General features: G+C 27.1%; 1 protein-coding gene across 1 annotated transcript; it reads right to left on the bottom strand.

Moving 5' to 3' along the window:
- Positions 1-4,264: 4,264 nt before the first annotated feature.
- On the bottom strand, positions 4,265-18,311 carry LOC132926628 (piwi-like protein Siwi). The gene is made up of 18 exons (XM_060991002.1): positions 18,089-18,311; positions 9,345-9,673; positions 9,242-9,281; positions 8,733-8,852; positions 8,181-8,392; positions 7,737-7,922; positions 7,495-7,671; positions 7,263-7,418; positions 7,047-7,192; positions 6,873-6,981; positions 6,506-6,795; positions 6,298-6,452; positions 6,093-6,217; positions 5,863-6,031; positions 5,350-5,471; positions 5,127-5,284; positions 4,813-4,960; positions 4,265-4,744 (listed from the first exon to the last, which is right to left on the bottom strand). The coding sequence occupies exons 2-18, from the start codon at positions 9,657-9,659 to the stop codon at positions 4,628-4,630; spliced, it is 2,745 nt and encodes a 914-aa protein (XP_060846985.1). The 5' UTR covers positions 9,660-9,673; positions 18,089-18,311; the 3' UTR covers positions 4,265-4,627.
- Positions 18,312-25,167: the final 6,856 nt, after the last annotated feature.

Genomic DNA, 25,167 nt, shown 5'->3' with positions numbered 1-25,167 from the left:
TATAGCAGACTTAGTGGCGTAATTACGGACATTTGGGTGTCGCATCCCCCACACGACCTTTATTTTTATTTTTTAAAGACTGGTTAACTACATAATACATTTATATATACTAAACTACTAATTTAACTATAAATATTATTATACATAGTCTACATCTTTTATAGAAATAAATACAAAAAAACCAGAATCCCATGCGTTAGCTGTACATAAATACTTCATAATAAACGTAGATGCATAATACATATAGGTATTAGACAGGTACCTCTATTGCAGTGATGCACAATTGCACAAATATATATATATATATTGTAATATTGTGTTGTGGTAGTGACTATATAGTGGTACAAAAATAAACCATACCAATCGATCAAGTATTATTTTATCGTGGATCGACAACGTTCTTCAGATTATTTTATCTATAGATGAATTTAGATTTATCTTTTATTGTGGTTAAAGAATTTAACTGTTATGAAGGTATCAATAAACAAGCACGGCACTAGAATTATTTTCCAGGGGGGGGGGGGCAGAGTGGGGCAAATATTTTTTTACGTGGGCTAAGGTTTTTTCAGCAATCAATGAGGTTATTTAAATAAAATATAAATATTTTCGTATCATATGACATAACATTATATAGCTATTAGCTATATATAGTACAAACTTTTGAATAGTTAAAAATGTTTTAAGAATAATGTCAAATATTTTTTATGTTACTTATGTAAGAAAATGTTTAATCACAGACCTTTTCAACAATTATATTAACAATGATGTACAAAAATGACAATTTCTTTATTAATTTAATATTACATACCTTTGTGTATGAATGGTTATGGTTTTTTTTACTTATATTTCATAAATATAAATTAAAGTAATTGTGTTTAGTAATGAACAGATAAATTTGTTTGACTCAGCTTTAATGCAATGATTTGGGATACATTTGTTTATTTATTTTCATCCAGTAATTAATACTCAATAAAGGTAATATTAAAAAATAAAAGATTTTTTCCTTATTAGACAATAATAGTAGGTTAATCCATAATAAAAAGACCAAAGATTGAAAGATTTTATTTGTTCAAACTTCATTAATTCAATTATTATAATTTATAATAAATTCAATTTATTCCGCAATGGATCTATTTATAATGTTTTATGACTTTATTATATATCGTACATATTTTTCAGTGAGGAGGGGGGCTGGCGAGAGGGGCTTCAATAAAGTACCTTTTGTAAATATGAATATTTTGTAATTATTTGTTTCTGTGTTACATGCGTACATATACCTTTATTGCAGTGAAAGGTGCGTATGATGAGTACAGTTTTATTTTTATTTTTTGAGGAAGGGGTTATAATAGGTAAAAATGTAAAATGTAAAAAAACATTTCATTCCCATACTTATAAACATGATCAAATTACGGCACTGAGGTTAGTATAGTTACTTAAACTTAAGTACTCGAGTAGAATGACTAAACGATGTAACTAGAGAGCATCGATACCTATATAAATAATATAAAATATATCAACGATCTAAAGGCCCTTTAGAAGTAGAACGATTAACGAAAGACATCGACACATCGTACATGCACGCGAGTGAGGAGGCGGTGAGCCCGGGTGACCGTAGTCCGTAATACGACACTGAACGTTTGAATTTGAAACACTATATTACCTATTATAATAAATAATAATAACAATGTGCTTAGTAAAGTTTGTCTCCCCGTTGTATTGGTACGGGACGGCTGACGGCAGCGATGATATCGACGCAGATGGATTTGTAATTTAAGTCCATTCACTGATATATTAAGGACCCACTGTGGCGTTATACATATTATCATTGCAAAGTCCATGTTGTATCAATACTATTTTCACTAGATAGACCGATAGACGTAGCTCCAAAATTACCTTTTTTTTGTAAGTATTCCGATATTGGATACCCATATAAATTATTTTATTATTGGCCCATTGCGATATTTCTAAAATAATAGAGATATCATAATTCTGTATTTTTTTTTTAAGATTTGTAAGGACAAGAATTACTATTACAGTATGTCAATGTGTACTTGAACAAACCCTAATACTACTATAGATATTATATCATTACAATTATAAAATCAAAAATTTATAATTACAAGTTATGATTACCTTTTACATACATTTTTAAATGCATTAATGACTGAATACATCAACATGAAGTTATTTACTTTTTTAACATTAATAATTATTTCTTTTTTTTTTTTGTATTACTTAGATTTTAGATAAATATAATGATTTGCTATACCATTTATATTTTGTTTAAATAATAAAATATGATTAACCTAGTACATGTATCTCAGATATTGTTGAACTTAATCAAAATTAAAGCAGTATTTGTATAATCCGAATTATAGTTATACAATTGCTTAAAGGAAAAAATAACTAACGCAGAAATTTTAGTGGAACATAGAAATTATTGTAATTGAAATATTATTTTTATTTTAATAATTAGATAGTTCAATATAAAATAAAAAAAAAAAAAATTAAGTAAAACAATATTATTGTGTTATTGAATCATTGGAATGAAAGCTGGGCAATAAATTTAGAAAAATTTGTCAATACGGAATTCCGATATTTTTTTTTTTGTTAGTATTTGATGATAGCTTAACAAATTGTATTGAATGTTTTTTCCATTTTTTTTGAGATCTGATTTTAATTTAAAAAAAATAACAATCCCGGTAGTCATAACTAAATAATAGTTAAGTTGTTTATAACAAACAATAGATAGATACCTTAATTTTCTAAATTATACTTAACTTCAAGATGAAATGTGTTAGATAACTGATAGACAATGATTGGTTTTATCATATATTTTTTTTTATCATTAAGTTGATGTTGTAAGTATCACTAACTACGACACTTGAAAAAAATTACTAAACTTAGGCATTTGTGTGCAGGTATCAGGTAATATTATGATAATTACTATTAAATTTACTTCCTCCCTCATATAAGCTAAAGGTAACAATGTAAAATAATCTGTATGAATAATATTTCAGTTACATAGTTATTGTATTATCGTTGTTTAGCGTCAGGAGACTAGATTTATGTCATTATATACATACATATTTTATATTTTTATTAACTAATTTACTTTATTTCTTAATATACAATGCATACTACTTTAGCAGTTTGCATGTTTTTATTAGTCTTACATTATAAAAATGGTTTGGGAAAATACTAGGGTAATAAAAATTAAACATCTACCAAAGGATCAAAAAATATGTTAGTAGTGGTTATTTAGTTATTTTTTTGGCGACACAATTTAATGATTTTGAGCATACATTGTTATTATCACTACAAAACTCGAGTTCAATGGTAAATTGACTACATACATAAAAATTAAAAACTCTATTAAATTATTTCCTAGTTGAACATTAATAACATTTTTAATTTTTGTATTTAAGGGATGAAAAATTAATTTAACTTGTCAAATTTACCACGAGTTAAAATTAAGTTCTAAACAAAGTATTAAAAAACACATCATATTATATTGACAAAATCTTTTAAAACCACTAACTTAACTTTGACTTAATTTCAGGCATCTCAGGGTATAACATCTGCTTTTTATTATATATAAATCATTCAACTTAAATATAACACCTAGTTTTTAATAAAATTGTTATAATCTGCCAACAATATTAAGTTCTACACTAGAATTAAAAAATTATAGCATAAAACTTAGTTTCTAATATACATTTTCTAAAATTTTGTATAAAATATACTAGTTAAATACGAAATATTTTATTATTTAATTTACATGAAAAAGTATTAATTCTAGAAATATTACACTGCTCAAATTATTTTGTTATTGTTAAAATTAATTACACTTAAAATTTAAGATTTGTATACAAATCAAGTATAAAAAATTGTAGAGGTTTTCTCACATAGAAAAAGCACTAATTAACATTGCATATACAATAACAAAAAAAATTTGGAAATATTATTTATACCATTAAGACTATAAGCAAGTATATTGCTGTATTATACTGTTAAAAAGGGTCAAAGGTAATTTTGAAATTTACCATTCTTATTTCAAAAATATATGCATTAAATTTAAGATTTTTAAGAAAAAAAATGATACATATCAATATGTACCAACTTTTGCATGCTTAATTATCAAGTATCAAATACACTTAGCTATAAATTTGAATTTTACAACTGTTATACATATAACATCATAGTACATGCATAAAAGTAGAATAAAAATCTTGAATCTTAAAAAAATAATACAAATTTTACATTTAATGTAAAAGTGAAACAAATGGTATTTTATTGAAACGAAACACTAAATAATATAGCTAAAGATATTATATTAATTATTATTAAATCAATAATAAAAAAATTAAGATTAATAACGATTGAAATTTATATAAGATAAATGTAAATAACATTGTCAAAACATAGTTAATATTTACCGAGTATAACATAATAAAACGCTAAGTAGTAATTACTTAAAACTATGTAAAAAAAAAAAAAAAATAATATTTAATCGCTAAATACTTTTAAATGATAAATGAAATAAAATTTAAATTTCTTCATGTAACAACATTATTATGCACAGCAATGAATGATGTATGAATAATATCATAAAAACAAAACTTATTTAAAGGAAGTATAACAATTCGTCCAATCCAACATTGGGAGAATGCCTAAGACTTTGACCAGTGAGGAATGCCAACTTGTGAGCCAACTGACATGGAGCAGGAACTCGTACAGTACCCTGCAGTTAATGAAAATTAATGAGTATAAATAATACAAAAATAAAAATTCATAACATGGTGTACTAACCGACCAATTGTAGTACATATGGGTCAACTTGAATGTAAGTCTTTGCATTATATCTGGAGGAAGTCTAAGTGTATCTTCAATCACTTGATAATGTGTAGGAGTTACAGTACCCTGTCTTACATGTTGAGAAACTAAGAAGAAATCATACCTAAAATTCATAATATTTGAGCATTATATTCTATTACTGATCAACAAAGTAAAAAAATAGTACATTTCTAACAATAAAGTCACTCATACAATGGGAATAAAAGATACTAATTTTATTTATTTTAAAAATAAACATCTAAAGTTAAAATAAATGATTTATAGCTTACTTGGTTGGGTCCGTTACAACACTATCAATAATTGTACCAGGTCGAGGGTTTTCAGGGCCTCTTTTACTAGGAGCAAAAAATCTTGCACTTATACGTTTTGTTACGATAACAAAAGCAAAGGGGACAGAACTTGGACCATAAAATTGTTCACACGCAGTCTACCAAAAAAAAAATTAAGAAATTAATCAAAAATAAAAATTAAAAATTATTTAATCAATCTTACTTGCAAAAGTCTAACTTCTGTTTTATGGACATGTGATATTTGGCCTTCTCCAACACCATCTCTATATACAATAATAGAAGTAGGTAATGTGCCATTTTTATTCCGGTACTTGGACAATGCCTCTAAAAAAAATAAATGTATACATGTACAATTACTACATTTATATAACAGTAATAAAAATAGACAACAATCTTAAACAGATACTATAGTAATGTGTATTGTTATGCAATAATAATTATGATTTATCTGAATGTTAAATTAATTTCAATTGTTTTTAAATAGAAAGACTGATCACAGAAATTCATAATTCATCTTATGCTCTTAATGAAAAGTTGATTGGTAGATATATTCTTCCTATACTACCAGGATTAGAAATAAGTTCACCCATGAAGTAGTAGTAAGGATTATACCAGAAACTTAATAAAAATCAACTAGAAATAAGATTAAATTTAGTGTTTTAATATAAGAGTTTAATTAAAAAAACTTTCACTTGTAAAATTCAGATTTACTTACTACTTATGCCAGTAGCAAAATGAACAGATAGTTCCTCTCCACTTTCATGAGGTTCTACACAACTGAAATAACTTGTATGAGAGTCATTCATAGTAGATACTAAAGCGCCAAATGATATATTTTTCCGTTGACTGTCATGACACACGTCAAAACCAACAATCATCATACCCTACATAACAATAGGTTAAATTATTCAATTAATGTGTATCAAAATATATTTAAACAATTACTTTTTTGGGAATAGTAACTAGCCAAGGAGCACCACCAAGCTTACAATTGATTTGTATAGCAATTTTTGTGCAAACTGACATATTGTTCTTTTGCACATTTTTCAACAGCACCACCTGTGAGGGTACTGAAAAACAATGTTTACGAGAAATATAGATTATTTAATAAAATCTATGATCTATAATAATAAATAAATTAGAATTATACCTGCTCTATCTATACATAATTTTCGTTTAATCATACTATAAATATCACCACGTGCCGATGGAATAACACATAAAATCAATGACGGATTTGAATCATTAATTACTTTTTCTAGTTCAGTCAAGAATGTATTTGATCTTCCATCAATCAAGGGACATCTAAAAATTACTCATTAGCTTGCAAACAAATAATGCAAATTATAAATATTTACATGACAGGTTTGGGTAGTAGAAACGTCATTCCTTGACCAGCTTTTGCAAGATTTTGAGCAAAAGCTTCAACTTCTCGACAACAGTCCTTAGGAGCTAAAATAACCCAATGTTTTACAGAAGCAGAAGTGAACATAGGTAATGAGCGTAAGTGCTTTGTCCAATCAGCTTCTTCACCACCATTATACCCTTTAGTTCGACTCTGAATTGATTCTGGTTGTAATGTACGACCAGTAAGTTCAACTAACTTGTTACTTAATGTAAGATTCCATCTTTTCAATTCAGTAACAGACTAAAAAAAAAAGAAGAAAGAAAAATAATATAATTTGATTATATACAAGCATTTTTTAACTAAATAAAAACATTTACGTCAGGCGTAGAAAGAAGACGATTTGCAAAATTTGTCAATCTGTCCATGCGTTCTTTGGGATTCACACGAGTATGAATGGCCATATCTTTCATAAGTGTGAAATTGTTTCTATCATTAAAAAGAAGATAATCAACACAGTGTACATAATTAAAAACATTAAACAATTAATCTACCTCATAGCATCTGTTATACCAGTCATTATGCATAATTCTGGAACTAGATAAACCAATGTATCTTCAACTCCAAACCTACGTATTGATTTCTTATTTTTGGAAATCAACATAGGTTGCCTGCCACCACGAATTGTCATGTTCCATTTCTAATACAGTTATCAACATATTAATAGTAAATAGCTTCAAATATTGAATATTACTAATTTAAGATAGTACTTCTTTGTAATATTGCATGTAAGTCATTTTAGTTCCATCTTTTTTACTAAATTCAGAATTAGGATCAGAATTCTCATCTATATCATCAATCCTGTATGTTTCATTGTTGTATTTGGTCATCACTGTAGTACCAACTACGCCACTCTTAAAGTTTATCTAAATAATATTTATCAATAATTTAATTATCAATGGTAAATTATACTGAAATTCTAAAAAATCAAAATTAATTTACCATCCAATCTTTATTTCGGTTTCTATCAGCAGCACATTGATTTAAAAAATCTAATACTGTCTCTTGACGCATGACTTTAGTAGATATTTCAGCACATAATAAAATGTTATCTTCATACCTGCCAATGGTTGTTTCATAGCCCGGCCAAAGTTGAAGTTTGTGCTGAGCCATATCAATCTTAAAACATATTACAAAGAGTCAGCTAAGCAATGAATGAAATAATAATAGAATTGCAATTTTACTTTGGCTTCTGGATCATAAAAGTTCCTTCCAATCATTGTTAGTTTAAGATGCCTCAAACAATTACGCAAGAGCAAGTTAAAAACTTGAATATTAGCATAATCCCCAGTTTCTATTACATTTGTGAATTTTACAGTGACTATTACAATTTGATCATCTGGGCGACGTGTAGATGCAAGTTCGAAAGTCTAAACCAAAATATTATAATTAATTTTTACATTTCATAATGTTGGGTAATACAAAGGCATTTTCTAAACATTTAATGAAACAGTAGTGAGCAAATGATTTCTTAATCATAATTTAGTGGTTATTATAATTTTAAATAAGTTTTTATACAATCCTCAGCACAACAAGTTATTATAAAAAAAATAAATATAGATTATCATCGATAAAATGTATATATTATAAAATATTAAATAAGTCATTTACGTTATTTAACAACTTACTGCTGGATCAAATCGCTTTCCAGAAAATAACATTGTTCCATCAAATAGATATCCGCCTAAACGTTCTCGATGTTGTGCTAGCAATCCTCTTTTAGTACCAATTCTATCTTCTTCAGGATTGAAGTCAACTCGATATTGGTACAAGCACCAGTTTGTATATGATGTGATGGGAAAATAATTTGCTAACAGTTTTATTGGTTGTCCAGAAGTTCCTAAAACATAACACAAATTAAAAATATAAATACCGTCAATACAGATATTCAATACTGTTTTAAATTTTATTTCATGATTATAATATTTTTAAAAATATTAACAATAATTTAGCATACATATTTATTTGAGGTTCTTGATTTTAATGTTTATTATTAATCATAGAAGATAGTATTGTGTTTGAAATCTAAGTAGTAAATTAATTTAAATAAATTGAGTTTCTTAAGTTACAAATTCATTTTTTAATAGTTCTGCCTTCAGTAGAATATTGATTATTAATAAACTCGATAAGAATCCTATACATTTTAAAATAAACAACAGTCTATTTTAATTATACTTTACCCTGTTTTCCAATATCTCCTAATGAAGATTGAGGCCTCGGTGTCCTAAAATGTTCTAGATCGATTTGTCGTCGTCCTCGTACTGCTCCACGTCCCAATGGCACTAATGAATCGCCTCCTCCTAAGTTTTTATAAACACAAAATTATCTTTACAATTTAAAAATAGAAGTAATTAAATTAACATTATTAATGATACAACATGTTTGCACTAAGTAGGTCTATATGAAAAAAAAAACAATAGTTTCTGAGCCACAGAGGATAATGCACCCGTTTTTTACATTTAGACTGACAGTTAAATTAGGATATTGACCAACAACTAAGTTATAGGTGTGTGAATTTAACAAGGAATGCACAAATTTGGACATATTTTTGTTATTGCCTAGGTGCACTCTCCTGTGGGTCGGAATATAATTAGTGTTACATAGAAATGAATAATATGAACCTGAATTTATAAGAGCTAGTTATTCAGATTTCATTTTATCAATATAATACAAATTAAAAATACATTACCTGTACCCAACGTTTTAAGTCCTTCTGTTACTTGTTGCACCTTGAAAAAAAATTGTACATAAATGTTAGTATAAATGTTATGAAATTGGAAATAGATTCTTACTCCTTCCATTGGGTCATTTGTAGGAGCTGTAGTATCAGGAGTAATCCCAGGTCTTGGTCCAAGTGGCCTTGGGGCCCTTTGCTGAGGTGCAGTACCAGGAGGTCTTGGTGGCATTAAACGGGGCGGACGTTGCATACCTACACCCGTAGTTGGTGCTTGTAATGGTTGTGAGGATTGCGTTGGCTGCAATATGGTTGGTCTAGGTCCTCTTATTCCTTGAGGAAGTGAACTCGTTAAACTTGATATAACGGGTTGATTTATTGGTATTTGAGGACGTCCACGAGCTTTTCCCCTTGAAGGTCTTATGGGATCCATTTAGAATAGTTTTACTAAAACCAGTTTTAATTTATATACAAGAATAAAATATAAAATAAATATCTGTTTAACAAATAAAATACTTTCATGCCATTAAATACTGATCAACTGACCGCCTTTAACAATGTGACGGTTATTCATTTGTTACAAATCAATTTGTATTTTACATAATATGATTTAGTACTGTTTACTAAAATAAATTTTTTTCAAGGGTTAAGAATTATTAAAAAATATTCATCTTTTTAAATTCATAAGATCTCTTATGAAGCACTGTCAAACAGTTGATGATCAATTCAAAATATGACAGTCCAAGTAGACGAGTTTAATACGTGGAAAAAAATATAATATAGGGTTATTTATGTATTAAAAGAATAAATAAATATTAAATATTTTAGTGATGGGGAAAATAATTCCAATACGAATTATGGAAAATAATAATAGGTGATATTAAATAAAATTATTTAAAGAGAAATTGAAGTTGAGATTTCAAATTACAAATGTTATTGATTTATTGTTAATATAAGTTTGGAATTCAGAAATTTGTGCACATTGTATGCATAGGTGGACATTTGATTGAATTTTCAGGGGGGGGCTATAATAATCCAATACAAAGGAATTGTGAATCCCATTTTTATACACAAATATAATATATTACCTTAAATTGTTGGGGCAACCAACCCCCCTACATGTCTGCCTATGTATGTATTCGCTAAATGACTTGAAAATTGATAGATCAGTTACAAATTTCAATAAAATACTTAAATAAATTCAAAATTTTGTTTTGCAAATAACTGCACTTTAAGAGTTAAATATCATGTAATTGTTAAAATGAATTACTTCTAAAAAGCTTATTGATATTGGTAAATAAAATAAAAAATGTATTTATAGTTGTGTTCAATGGGATGGTGCCAATTAAAGTCATTTATGAATTGTAATGTTTAAAAAAAACATAATAATTTAATATTTAAATATTTAATTAACAATAAACCTACAATTGTAGTACCTAATAAAAAGTAATTTATTTATTATAATTATAAAACTAAAATATAAATTAATGTGCATATTTCAGCAGTTTAAAGCACATTAGTGCATAAAATTTAATGCACTATTAATAACATTAAATGTGATTACTCATAATGGCATAGCCAATTTCATAATATTGTTACTTTTTCAAAAGCAATTGAAAATTGTTAATACAATTATAATATATAAAATACAAATACAAAAAGTTTTCTTATCATTCATTCATTTCATTATATCATGAGGTTGATTCATGAACATTACTGATAAAATCAATAATCAGAAGTCACAAAAAAAAAACAAGCTGTTGCATCCTAGCCCTGTTCGTCAATTTTATATCAAATTTTAATTCTTAATTATTTAGAATTAAATACATATATATATATATATATTATTTATGCAAAATATGTTCAACACAATTTATTGTTTTTAACTTTATTTAATTTATAATTGATAAATATTTTTAGTAAAATGTTAAATATCAAGTCTTTGAAACCAATTCAAAAAATAGAAATCTACTAATGAAAAAAAAAAAAAAAAACAATAATCCCAGACCTAAGAACATATTGATATTTGGTTATTTACTATAAGTTTTGGATAAACCTATAGTACAATATCAAATGTTCCAAAAATTATATATGTACTGAAGTAAGTATTGTTTTATTGTATTGATTCTGAGTAAACCGATGAATGTATTGATTTTATAATGTTTTTTTTCTAAATGTTAACAATAGTAAATTGGATCTCGTTTGTACTTCAGAAAAGTATAAATTTCCAGTACTAACAAACAAAAAAATTAAGAAAAAGGGAAATTTATATGATAAATTAGTTTTCAAATAAATGAATTTTTTTATGTTATAATTTTCAAAAATAAATAACCGTAGAAACTTAAAATTTCCATCAAGTGTTTATACTATCATTTTATATAAAATATGATAAAATGTTCAAACAATTTAAAAGCTTTTTTTGGTTATTTAGAAATATGTATTTATTTTTATAAATATCAATAAAAAATATAGTAAATATAATACAGTTTCTAATAAGTAGTTCATTAGGTATCCAATTGAAAGATATCAAAATGTAGTCACAAATTTTTTTCATAAGCATTTAAATTCTTAATTATGACAAAAAAATTAAAATTTGAAAATTATTTTGTAGTTTGAAATTCATTAAATTGAAACTGTTTATACCTACCTACAATTTGAAAATTTAATACAAGATAATTTAAATGTTTTACAATACATACAAAAATTAATTTTTGTTTTTGTTGCAACTCAAAACAAATAATCATACATTTTGAAATTTTAACCAAATGTTTAGATTTTAATTCTATAAATGTCAAGAAATATAAAAAATAATAAAAATACATGTATTTATACTTTTACTATTTTATGGTATTTTTAAATGATGAGTTATATAAGTTTATATAATATATAGTACTAATATAATATATTTTATAATGATTAAAGAAATACAATAATTTTGAAAAAAATTATATTAACCTTAAACTTACCATAATAATATATATAAAAGTAAAATAAATAATTTTATTAGTTATATTAAAAAAAAACATATTTCACATTAGTGAAATAGAGGCTATTAGACTACCTCCTCTCAGAATCAGTTTTTGTTAAATCATTTGAATTTAAATTTAAAAAAAATTGTACAGAACTTATTTATAACAGAGAATCACTCACTTGCCTTCATTTATATACATAAATTGAATACATTAAATTAATCATAACATATATACTACTCTACTATACATTTTAGTATATCTATATCATACTTAGGTTATGTGTCAAAAATTTAAAATTAAATAATTTGTGGATTAACTTTATATTTTCATACTAAATTTCTATATTATTTTATAATCAGATCTGATCAAGCTGCCAAATATGCAATTTGAAAATGTAATAAATTAAAAGTGATTAAATACACAGACAATGCCACTTTTTAATACAGTTCTATTAAAATATAGGTAAATTTTATTTAATACTGATCATAATGTAGACTAAAGATACTTTGTTGTACAGAAATGTACAGACACCTGAAATGGACGTGTTAAATTTAAATTCAGTGATAAATCATTGCATATAAAAAATAATTCAGAGCATCAGCTTATATTACAAAGTATTTCTTAATATGTATTATTTATATTACTAAAATAGTAATTTATTTTACTATTACATAGTAATACGATAGGTTGAATTAATTTTTGTTGAAAACATATAATTACAAGAAAAATATCCACAGATAGTAGATAATACCTAGATGTTTAAGTAGTAATATTATTATAGGTTTGTAATTGAGAACCAGTTCAAAACATGGTAATTTAATTAGTACCTAAAAGGTACAGTTGTCAAAAATTTCCAAATATGCCAAACTTAACAGTTATATGAAAGAAATTAATTATTGGAAACTTTTGTATGATAGAATATAATCTTATGAAATTAAAAATGATTATACTAAAACCATGCAGCAAAGTATCAATGTATGTATTATGATCGTGAGAATCGTCATCAATAAAACCTAATATTTATTTAAAAGAAAGACAGATATTGTTTTAAAAAGAATCAATGCATGCATATTATATCAAAATGATACTTTTAAAATTAAAACTATACCACTTATAGGAATATAGCCAGGGCTTCATAAGTTCATACGCTAACAAATTCAGAAATATGCAATTATATTCACTTAAAATATGCATAATGTGAAAAGTCATAAGCAAATTTTGAAATAATAAGATATATATACCTATATATTATATATTTATTTTAAAAATATTTAATTATTTTTAATTTGTATAAAATATAAAATATTATATTATAACACTCAATGTATACAATTAGTACACCTTGTGGCAAGGCCGTAACTGAAAAAAAATTTCGTGGGGATTGGATCCAACATTTTTTAAGAATAAATGATGAAAATTTTTAGTCAGATAACTATATTTACCACTAAAATATTTTTACTTTTAAAAATTTGGATCCCCCTCAGATAGTCTTGCCTTGTGGAATTCAAAGTTTTATCATATTTATCAATCTTAATTTATGAAATTCTTTTTCTGATTTTTTACACTTTAATCCAGCACTTACAATGACAACATTAAAATAAAAACGCAAGAAAACTGTATATTATAGTATTATACCAGCAGTAAGTAAATATCAATATAATGTGGGTATTCCAGAATCTTCTAATTTAAGTTATAGATACGAACGACAAGCATTGGTGACGTACATATTTCTATACTTCTATAAGTTGCGTTGCACAAATGAGCAAATGAGAATCGATATTACAAAACGTATTTCCCATGTTAATTGAATTTAATAATCAGTTATTGTAGCATAACGTACTATTTCCATGTCTAATATTAGGTCGAAACGAACTATTTAGTATTTACAAATTACATCAAAACGTTATATTTACCGCGGTGAATAGGTGTCAATTGAAGTTCCTTTTTATGATAAAGATAAAGATTAAGTTCTTATGTTCCTATTAAGGGGACCACTATACCAGCATTTGTTTACTCTGTCTATCTCCAACATAATATAAGAACAAAAATACTCCGTATTTCCACGATTAAGACTCTCTGGTTCAGTTTAGGGAAAAAGCACCTACAATATATTTTATAAAGAAGAGTATTTTCTGTGCATTGACCGGGTAGATTTTTAATATTTACAATTTTGAATAAATTATTAATGGTTAAAAATAATCGAAATTATTTTAAATTAAAACATATTTATATTTATAAAAAATGTAAATATTAAAAATCTATCCGGGCAATGCATAGGAAATACTCTTCTTTATAAAATATATAATAGGTGTTTTTGCCCTAAACTGAACCAGAGAGCCGTAATCGTGGAAATACGGAGTATTTTTGTTCCTATATTATGTGGGAGATAGACAGAGAAAACAAATGCTAGTGTAGCGGCCCCTTAAACCAATGCCGATTGATATATTATAGGTTTATGTTAGGTATTTAAGTTATTGAAGTTTATTTTGTTTGTTGTTATAATATATACTTTATTTTTACTTGTTTTTTAAGTTACATTCTAAGTTCAATAAATTGAGAATAAAAAAGATTGAATGAGACTGAATCAAGAATTTATTTTAGCATATTTTTTTTACTTTCAATGATGAAACTCATTTGCATCAACATTTTTATTATATGTTCTAAAGATTCAATTAACGAATAAACAAGCCACGTTGTAGTATTTTAACACGTTAGAGACGAAAGGGATTTTAGATACGTTCTTTGTTTTAATATTAAGTCACAATACTATTTATACCAGGTGGCTACATAATACGTTGGGGACGAGTCTCGCGTTTAATGCGGTGTACGATTATTGAATAAATACGGACGCCAATTACTTTTTGTATGAACGGGCTATTTTTTGACATTTTCTTTAGTTGTTTACAAGCTATTGGGTATCAGATTTATTTGTTTCTTGTTTTGTCAAATTCTCTTTGTGTATATCTAAAAATAGGTCTAAAAATAAATATCAAACTATAAAACCCAATAACAATTATGTACGGCTATTTTCGATAATTCCAATAGACAAAAGAAAGTCCAAGATTTTATATTGTCACATTCATTATATATACGCGTAGGAATAATAAAAATTAAAAACAATATAATTATTATACTTGTCATAGCACTAGAAAATAGAATAACCGAAAGAATTGTTGGTATTGCGATATTATCAATATGTTCATTGTAATTGAATATAATTATATTATATAAATAATGTATCTATATTATAAAGCGGTTTTTGTACATACGGTTCTAGAGGCGGTGCTCGTCCACAACCTAACAATAAACATAGTACCGTATAATATAACAATAGCCACGTTAAATCATCTCGAACGCAAAAACAATATAAAAATAGCCAGTTTCCAATGTGTAAATAACTTTAATGAAATGTAATAATTATGTGTGTTGTCGTATTATGCCATGAAATCAATATAAAATATTTTATTCCTGGAAATAATATGACGTTGTGGTGAAATATAGAAAGCAAAACGAACTCTATCCATAAATCAGACCAAAATGTACTATTTATTAAAAATAGGGCGTTATGATGCAATTCAGTAGTTTAAATTATGAATTACAACATTATAATTATAAATTATATAAATTAAATAAGTGTATTTTTAGGAATATTATACAATATTTCCACGAGTTTCTAGTAATTCGGAATAGAAAATGTTGATTTCTGAAAAAAGTGTAAAATGGAAATAGTACGTTTTAAATGGCGCCTCACAAATATAAATTGATAATTTTCAAATGCACGTTGTATGGTAGTGGTAACCGGGAACGATAAAATTGTCTCCGTGGTTCTTATATAATCTTATAAACTATAGGTACTTATAAACTTATATAGTCGTACGAAAATAAAAATTAAATAATAAAATTTTGTAAACGGGAAAGTAAATAAGAAATAAAAAGAATTTTAATATATATATATTTTTTTTTATGAAATAATATGCGTTAATAATTCTAAAAAATTTACTATTTGCTAAATATGCTTTTACACCCAAAATATGCAACAACATGCATTATTAAACGTAATATTTATATTAATATTGTTAAACGGATTTGTATCGCAGTTAACATGCTTTCCTATGTTGAAAAAAAAACATGCAAATACATGAACGTACATTATTTCTTTAAGTCATTGAAAATATTACATCATTTTATAATTTAATTGGTGTATATTTAAGAAGAATCAAAAATCAAGAAATTTATCATCATTATGGATCTTGAATACAGAAAAAATTAGAAAATTTAATTCAAAATTTGAATTTATAAATAAAAATAAAATAATTAACAAAAGTAATAAATTAACATATTAGAGTAAGATACTATTAAACTATTTATTATTATCTTGATACTACACTACTAGATGTATATCATTAAGAATAATTAACATTAATAATAACATAACTAAAACTACTAATACAAAAATAGGTAGTTCAGGTTCAAAAATAGTTTTTAAATTAGTATAACTTGAAAAACTTAAAACTTTTTAAATTTTCAAAAGTTTAAGTTAATTTTTGTTAAAACATTAAAAGCACATAATAGCAAGAAAAGGTAGTTTGGCTTTTAAATCTATAGAAAATAAGATCTGACCATCTACAAGTATGATTTTACAATTTTGCTGATTTTAAAATTAATAATATTTATTTATAATAAAATGTATTCATTCATTTTATTAAGATGACTTACATAAAATATTTAAAAATAAAAAATTAATAATTTTTTTTTAAAATTGAAGTTACAATTTTTGCTATAGACATTATATTTAAAGAATTTTTGAGTATTTATTTGTCACTTTTAATTAATTATATGATATCAAATATTTTATTATTAAAGTCTATTTAAAAAACTATATAGCAACAACTTATTTTAGTGTGTTAATATTACGTATTACTTTTTTTTTTAAATTGATTACATTTAGGAAGGTTAAACACCAGTAAGTCCAAAAAATACTTAGTTCCATCATTTGACACTTGAGAACATACTTTAGGCATGCAACTTTTCTACATTTTAAGGTACCACAGTTAATTTTTGTCCTAAGTCGCTAAATTATAAAAAAGAAACACTTAATAAATCGTTAAGTTCCTACTATCATTATTATAATTAACAAGTAACTTCTTAGTCATGTTACACACATATTCTTATGACTAGTACTACAAATAATACTTCACTAAAATCTAATACACATTACATGGCCAATTGCCAATAAATATTTAACTTTAAAGTTGGTATATTTCAATAGAATTTTCATGAAATAAATAACCTCTAATAATTAAAACGTTTAGTTATGATGATATAGTCTGATGAAGTCTTTTCGACGCAGTGGCAGAGCCAGAGGGTAAGCACGGGCCTACCCACTTTTTTCCAGGAATAAATGTTTTATATCGTATTGAAAGTGTCGTCTATATATATTATAAAATAACATTTGTTTGAACAAATTAACAATGATAGCAATCTTTATGTCAAATAACTATAATAATCATAAAATATGTAGGTATGTTATGTTAAACCAATATCAACTTTAGGTCCTACCCAAAAAAAAATGTCTAGCTACCCCACGCCACTACATCGATATCAAAAAATTCGCTTCGTTAAAAAAAAAAAAAAAAATTAAGTACTCGACAAAATCACAGAAACACAGCTTTGGTCAGGTTAATTGATTATTAACGTCAAACACACAGAAAGCGCAAAAAACGTGAAACACGCTCACGGATCATTTGGAAAAAAAAATGTAAAACCACGTTTTCAACTAACGTGTTTTTTGAACGTCCGCTACCCTAACACTCTTTCAAACGGACGGTAAAACCAAACGATGTAAGATTAACAGTGCCTATTAGTTATTACATAAATAAAACAATCATACCTGAATTTTTCCGCGTCAAATTGAAGAAAAACACAACAGCGTTTGGTTAAAATCGAATAAAATTAAAAAAAAACTCACGCACGTGCGGACATGTGGTGCGAGCTTTCGAGTCAAAGTGAAACGTTCAATGGTAAAGGTTATCCAAAAATGTCGGACACGGACCGAGACAGCAGACACGAAAGCGAGAGTGCGCGTGTGTCGTACCGGTTGTGGCAGACGGGCAGTGGTGGCAATTGGCGAGCGGCAAAGTCGTACACAGAACCGGCAGACCTGTATAAGAGTGTGCAGGCGGACGCCGAATTTAGGGCGGCCAAAGACGAAAACGAACAGACGGAATGACTTTGATACTTTGATAGTGTGCGTGTGTGTGTGTGTGTGTGTGTGTAAGTGCGTGAATGTGCCTGTCAGTACACGCGCGGGCGCCGGGCTTTCTGTTGGCTTGCCCGTGTGCACATGGAATAGCGTAGTCAGCGGATCGTTCTACCGTTGCAATAATTGTTGTACACTTGTACCCGTATATAATAATAATAATAATAATAATAATAATATATTAATGTATAATGAGAAAAATAGACGATATAGATGCTATAATAATGTTCAATAATATTATTATCAAGATTCTTGTACTCTCCTTAATAACAATAATATTGTCACCGATTTTTCCGTATCCTAATAATTAGTAATTACACGATATTGTTTAACAAAAAACACGCAATAATATATAGATGGTATCAATGGCGAGTTAAGAATCTTGATAATATATAAAATGTGTATGTAACAAGACTATTTAATATATCTGTATCTTTCTATCTTTTCTATCTCTACATATGTCTAGAGTAGTATAGAGTCTAGATATCATTGTAGATTAAATAATTATTTACTTTTACCAAATAGTAGGTAAATACGTTGTATAGTATTTGCTTTTACTCGCAAATGTATAGATAATAATTGATTATCCATATATGTGCTATTGTTACTTGTTAGTGATATTCAATCTATGAAATTATGATATTACAGAATATACTCACTCACTGACTCACTATAAAGTCGATGAATATAATGAACGATTTAAGACATGATGTGTAGAGTGCCATGATGCACTGATATCAATACACTCTAATAGTGTGTATCTCGTTAAACTCTATAAGAAATGTATAACTATTTTAATTACTTTAACATTTGTCATGTAAAGTTCAACGCATTTAATCCTGGACTAAGTCGACTATTTTTTTTGTTGATAATATTTGGTATTTGTGTACTAATAATAGTATGATATACTATAATCAATGGTATGTATCTTGGTCCGTGGTTTAAATCATACAATTATTTGAATTATTGTATTTACAATCTCAGACTGTGCCACTGTGGTATTTACCTACTACGAACATTAATTAATAATTATTATAGGGCTCGGATTTTGTTGTAAAATAAATCATTAAAAAACATTTATTTAATTTATACCTAAAACAAAAAAATTAAATTAGAGATATATATTAAAAAAACGAATTTACGATCATCGAATCATGTATATATTTGGTCAAGTTATTTTCGTTAATACTTATCTTATTAGGTGCTAATATATTATTGTACATTGAAAGTGATCTAACTTATGGAATTTTTGTATCCAATTTAAACTTGAAAAAAAATTGTATAGAACATTATTTATATTAACTGATTTACAATTACCAAATAACTATTTGAACTTTGAACATGCTATAAAAATACTATATAAATGCTATATTTACAACAATATAATATGACAAATAATTTCCCTTTCCTTAAGTCGTAAAGAGACTGTAATTAGATACGGTGATTTTGATAAATACTACAATTTTTTCGATAACTTCGATAGTGTTATTTTATCAATTACCCATTTTACATTTAATACGATTATTTTTGGCAATAATAATATTAATACAGTAGAAAATAAACAAAATTAAAGAAATATGTGAAATTTTTTGAAAATCATGTAAAAAATAAAAAAAAGTGGGCAAGTGGGTATCGCTCTGTTGTATAGTAGAGATGGAGAGAGTAGGTCACTGGTTGTGTGGATGAGTTAAATTTGTATGCAATGACGGATATCATTGTATACGAAAAACGATTCTGAACGGAGATGATTTGTCAGTCAATGATAATTAGTTGGATATATTATATTATTATTACTTATATTTAAATTGTAATATATCGTTATTTTACGCGATTTCGTGAAAAATTAAACTTCATACGCTCATAAAATGTTTTCTATATTGACAATGGAATTTTTTTTTACAGTTACTTGAAGGAAAACTTATGGATAACCTTGTATTGGAGTTTTGAACCTTAAGTATAAATCACAAAAATTTTATGAATTTTCAACTTCAAAATTCCTTGCAAATTTTCGCGATTTTGATATATTTCGTAAACATTTTAACTTTAAATGCTTATAAATAAAAATTGTGACTAACGATTTTTGATTTTTTTTTTTTACTACGATAAGTACAACTTATAATAAACCTTGTATTAAATTTTAAAGATTTTTTGAATAGCCAAATTTTTTTTATCGGCATTTTAAGAAAAAAAACTTAGAAAAGTAAAAAATTTTAATTGTCTATAAGTAGCTTAAAAAAGGTCAAAATAGTTTGAAAATTTAATCGTAAATAAATAACCGTAATCTAAACATTTTGTGAAAATTTCAAGTAGTTACAATTATTCGTTTTTGAGTTACAGCAAAATCAAAAAATCGATTTTATCGAAAAGTGGTTATGCGTAAAAGTTACCGTTTTTCAAAGAAGGGCTGAAGTAAAAAATCGAAGCATTATTACTACTCCAAAACGTGATGACAGACACAAAAATAAATAAAAAAAACACACATCATTGTGAATCGATAGATTCATCACTCCGTTCAGAATCTAAAAGTACTAAACGGGGAAAAATAGTACATCTAGTGGTAAAAAAGCATAAAAAATCAAAACTTTGAACGTATTTTATACAAAAATTAGGTATTTTTATATCACATTCCCCGCCAAAGAAGCATTATTTGCTACAAAATCCGAGCTCTATCTAATATTTATAAAAGATGACGACTGTGCAGTGTGCATATAAAAGTGGTACTGTGTGGTAGTGATCTTGTTTTCATAATATGTATAGGCATTGTAATCATTATGTACAGCATTAGAAATCAGTGGCGTATTTTACTGATGTGAGTATTATATTGAGAGATGACGTATCTATATTATTCTATATTACAGAAGTCAGAAGTATAGAATACAATTATTATTGAAAACACTACACTTTATTATAATTTTTAATATTGATATTTAGGAATATTATGGATGATGCCCGTAGTCTATACACTACTAACTGCTAAATATGTATATGATTGAAAATAATTCGTGTCGTAAATCATAAAATATCGTTAATCGTCATTACTGTTAATAACCATCTGGCTATTATCGTATTTTTAATAATAAACATTTGGTTGCTATTTCAAAAGATATTATTGCAGGGCGAGGTTATGTATATATAAATAGGCATTCTAAACAATAAATACCAGTAATTAAATAGAGTACAAATAATAATCAAACTAAAATACGAGTTATTTTTATAATTTATTATTGCATTACATTATTTTTAAACCAGCCTAATGATTCACTATATGTAGTATACCCATTATACTCGCCTACTCGCGCTAGCGTCAGTGCTGAACTTCTGTCTTTAGGTAAACTTGTTTATTGTTTTGGTCACATATACATTTATATACATATTTATCAATACTACATATTGTATTCTTATGGTTTTCTCTGTTTTATAAAAAAATAATTATTAATAATAAATCTTCAAAATAAAAGATTACAGTTTTATAAATTTATATGACAATGTATACTTACTGATAATAATTATTATTATATTATAAATCTTATAATTTTTTACCTAACCCTCCCGCCGAGGAAATTATATGTTCACCAACGTATATCCCCCCTTGACAAAATCCTAAATACGCCACTGTTGGAAATACATTTATGGTGCTACTTGCTCTGATATCCTATGCTAATAATATAATACATAATAGCATTGATTGAGTTTATTATATAGTCAATTATCAATAATAAATAATAATAGCCAATAGGTATACTGCGACGTAGACATAAGTATTAAAACAATGATCACTGTATATTAAAATAATAATATACATAGTAAAGGTACTGCGACGTAGAAATTAACATTTAACACATAATGGGAGGAAGGTACTATCGTACCTGGACGACAACGTCGACAACGCATTAGGCTTAAAAACAATGAACAACAATAATAGTCACACCACCTAAACTGGGAAATGAGCGAACATCACTCCCGTATTAACTATGATTATAACTATTTATAACCGCAGTATATTATAGGCGTATACCAATGACGATGATTAGAGTTGCGTTTCTGGGAAAGACGAGGCGTTACGGTTGACACACCCGTGCGTTGGCAGAGCGTCATCCAGACGGTTATATTAGGATACGATCATCACACGTGTATGAAATCCTGAAATGCGTAAGAACGTGATAATGCCACTGACGCAGTGACGCATATGGTAGATCAGAAGGGATATGAGAAGTAGGACAGGGGAAACGTACTAATAAGGGGTTAGGGGCAGTGACGGATCAAAAAACAATGGCCTGGACGGACATTTAAAATTAGGGCCCGCGCCTCCACATCATTACTTAATTGTAATTAAGCCGCCAAATAAATTGTTGACATAAATATTAAATACATAATACTTCCAACTCGGTACCCTCTGTACTCTGTTTTTTCCGAACGACTTTTTCCCGACGGTTATTGTTCCAGAAATACAAATTTTTAAAATTTTTAAAATTGTGTTCATTAATTCTAATGAAGTCAAACTAAAAACAAAATATACATGGGTCGATAGTCGTCGACGACGATGAGAATTGTCAGTTTTGGTATTTTTAGCTCACTGCTATAATATCATGATATTCTGCAGTATTATATAATAACTTTTAATAATATGGTTTATTGTAATTTGTTGCACAACTATTGTCTATTTTAATACCTATTTATTTATTTATGAAATCTAGTGTTAACGCTATTATTTTCGCCAAGGGGCTAGGGGGCCCGGTCGGACGGTAGACGGTCTCTTTGTACTGTCCATTGTTTAAAATGCAGAACGCGGAGTGGCGGACACTTAGTACGGTCTGGTAAAAAGGTACATTGCAGAACACGGACACTTTGTACGGTCGGGTAAAAAGGTACATTGCAGAACGCGGACATTTTGTACTATTATATACATAAAGCATATACTATAAAAATAAGTTTTATACCTAAGTAGTAACAAATTATTATGTATAGTGTTAATTATTAAAATAGAAAAAATAATAATAAAATTGTTATATAAAATTGTTTATCTAAATAAACAAATAATCAATAATATCATATTATTTTTTCTATTTTAATAATTAACACTATACATACCTGATTATTAGTTACTACTTAGGTATAAAACTTATATTTATAATATATACTTTATGTATATAATAGTACAAAGTGTCCGCGTTCTGCAAAGTACCTTTTTACCCGACCGTACAAAGTGACCTAGAACCCGGTCGGACATGTCCAGGTTGCTCGGGTGTTAGATCCGCCACTGGTTAGGGGACCCTGGAGGCTATAGAGAGGACTCTGGCAGACGTGATTTTACCAGAGTTGGCACAAGCATCTTAACGCCAGTCTTCATCAGAATATTGTCATTTGGACTTAGTCTAATTTTCTATACACAATTATACCCTGTGCGCCGAGAGAGCGCAAGTCGGCCGTGCATCCATATGAAGTATTGAAGTCGCTCCGCGTCCGCGGTTTCGAGGTCTAATTTCTCCCTGCAAGCGGACTTGTCGTACGCCGTCGTAAACCACCGCGTGCTATTGCAAGGCAATGGCTACTGTTTACACAAGTCACGACGATGCGACGGCGACGGTCGACGATTACTATACGTTTATAATTTATATGCAGCAGTTAATGCGCATTAACTCGATGCGTATCGCATTAGGGAGCGGGTTTATATATCAGTGGCGTAACAAAAAAATTTGGGCCCTCCGCAAAAATAAAAAATGGGCTCCTAAAATATTGTATATAAATTTTTTTTCAAAATATTGAGTATAAAAACATACTCATCTGATATGGGTAAATCACTTATTCTAATTACAATTTTGTTATGATATAATAAAAAATAACAATATTTATTTAACATGTTTATATTTAAACTGCGCATAGATTAACACTAATTTAATTTGAAAAAAGCAATTTTTCAATTTTTTTTCTCGTGAATTAAATTTACTTTAAGCAAAGCCAAAAAAGCAAAAACATAATATACCTATAGTTGTTTACTTGGTAATACTCCATTTATTATACATGCATTTTATAGGTATTCAATACAGTCATAATTTTCATATAGATTTTTAAGTGTACTAGTTGTAATGAATCAAAAATAAGCTCGTACGTTGCTATAGATGAAACTTTACCTTATAATATAGATGTTGTAGTCAATTACTTTAAACGAATAACAATTGATGGAGGTTAGGAGTAGCTACAATTCTGACCTTACCTTTATACTATAAGTTTACCTAAGCCTATATATTATTACGATTTGTCGGAATCGCAAATACAGATTTATAAATATTATTTATTTTAAACTTTTTTATATTACATCTTGAGTCTGCGTTGTCTTACAAAATAATGATCTTATTACTCTGGATATATAATTATATATTAATATATTTTCTTACCTGATAATCGTTTTTTGACAAGATGACAAATATAATCTAAACGAATACGTCGGTATTGAAAAAGATGTTGAAATGAAATCAAAACAATAGTGATTCGTATTTGAATATTAATTTATAACTTCACAACAAGAGAAATAGTTAATGATGAGTTAAATAAGCTCTGTTTATAATAAATAAGACGGTGTATCTGTTGCAATGGACTGGCTGTTGGATGGAAGCAGACACGCCTTAGACTCAAAATGGGAGCTGTTGAGCTGTACTTATAGTATTGACCTTTTGACCGGTTGTCCAGTTCATTATAAGTTATTATTGTATATT

Source organism: Rhopalosiphum padi, chromosome 3 (assembly GCF_020882245.1).
Source record: "Rhopalosiphum padi isolate XX-2018 chromosome 3, ASM2088224v1, whole genome shotgun sequence".
NCBI classification, from domain to species: Eukaryota; Metazoa; Arthropoda; class Insecta; order Hemiptera; family Aphididae; genus Rhopalosiphum; species Rhopalosiphum padi.
The sequence above is the reverse complement of the archived record's forward strand: the minus strand, read 5'-3'. Positions and strand labels throughout refer to the sequence as shown.

What these genes read in the sequence shown, in the direction of transcription:
- LOC132926628 (XM_060991002.1), bottom strand. Translation starts at nt 9,659, where the DNA reads ATGGATCCCATAAGACCTTCAAGGGGAAAAGCTCGTGGACGTCCTCAA. An exon ending in GGTATAACAGATGCTATGAG is followed by an intron (nt 6,982 to 7,046) that starts GTAGATTAATTG and finishes TTTTAATGATAG; the next exon opens with AAACAATTTCACACTTATGA. An exon ending in GTTGTAACGGACCCAACCAA is followed by an intron (nt 4,961 to 5,126) that starts GTAAGCTATAAA and finishes TATGAATTTTAG; the next exon opens with GTATGATTTCTTCTTAGTTT.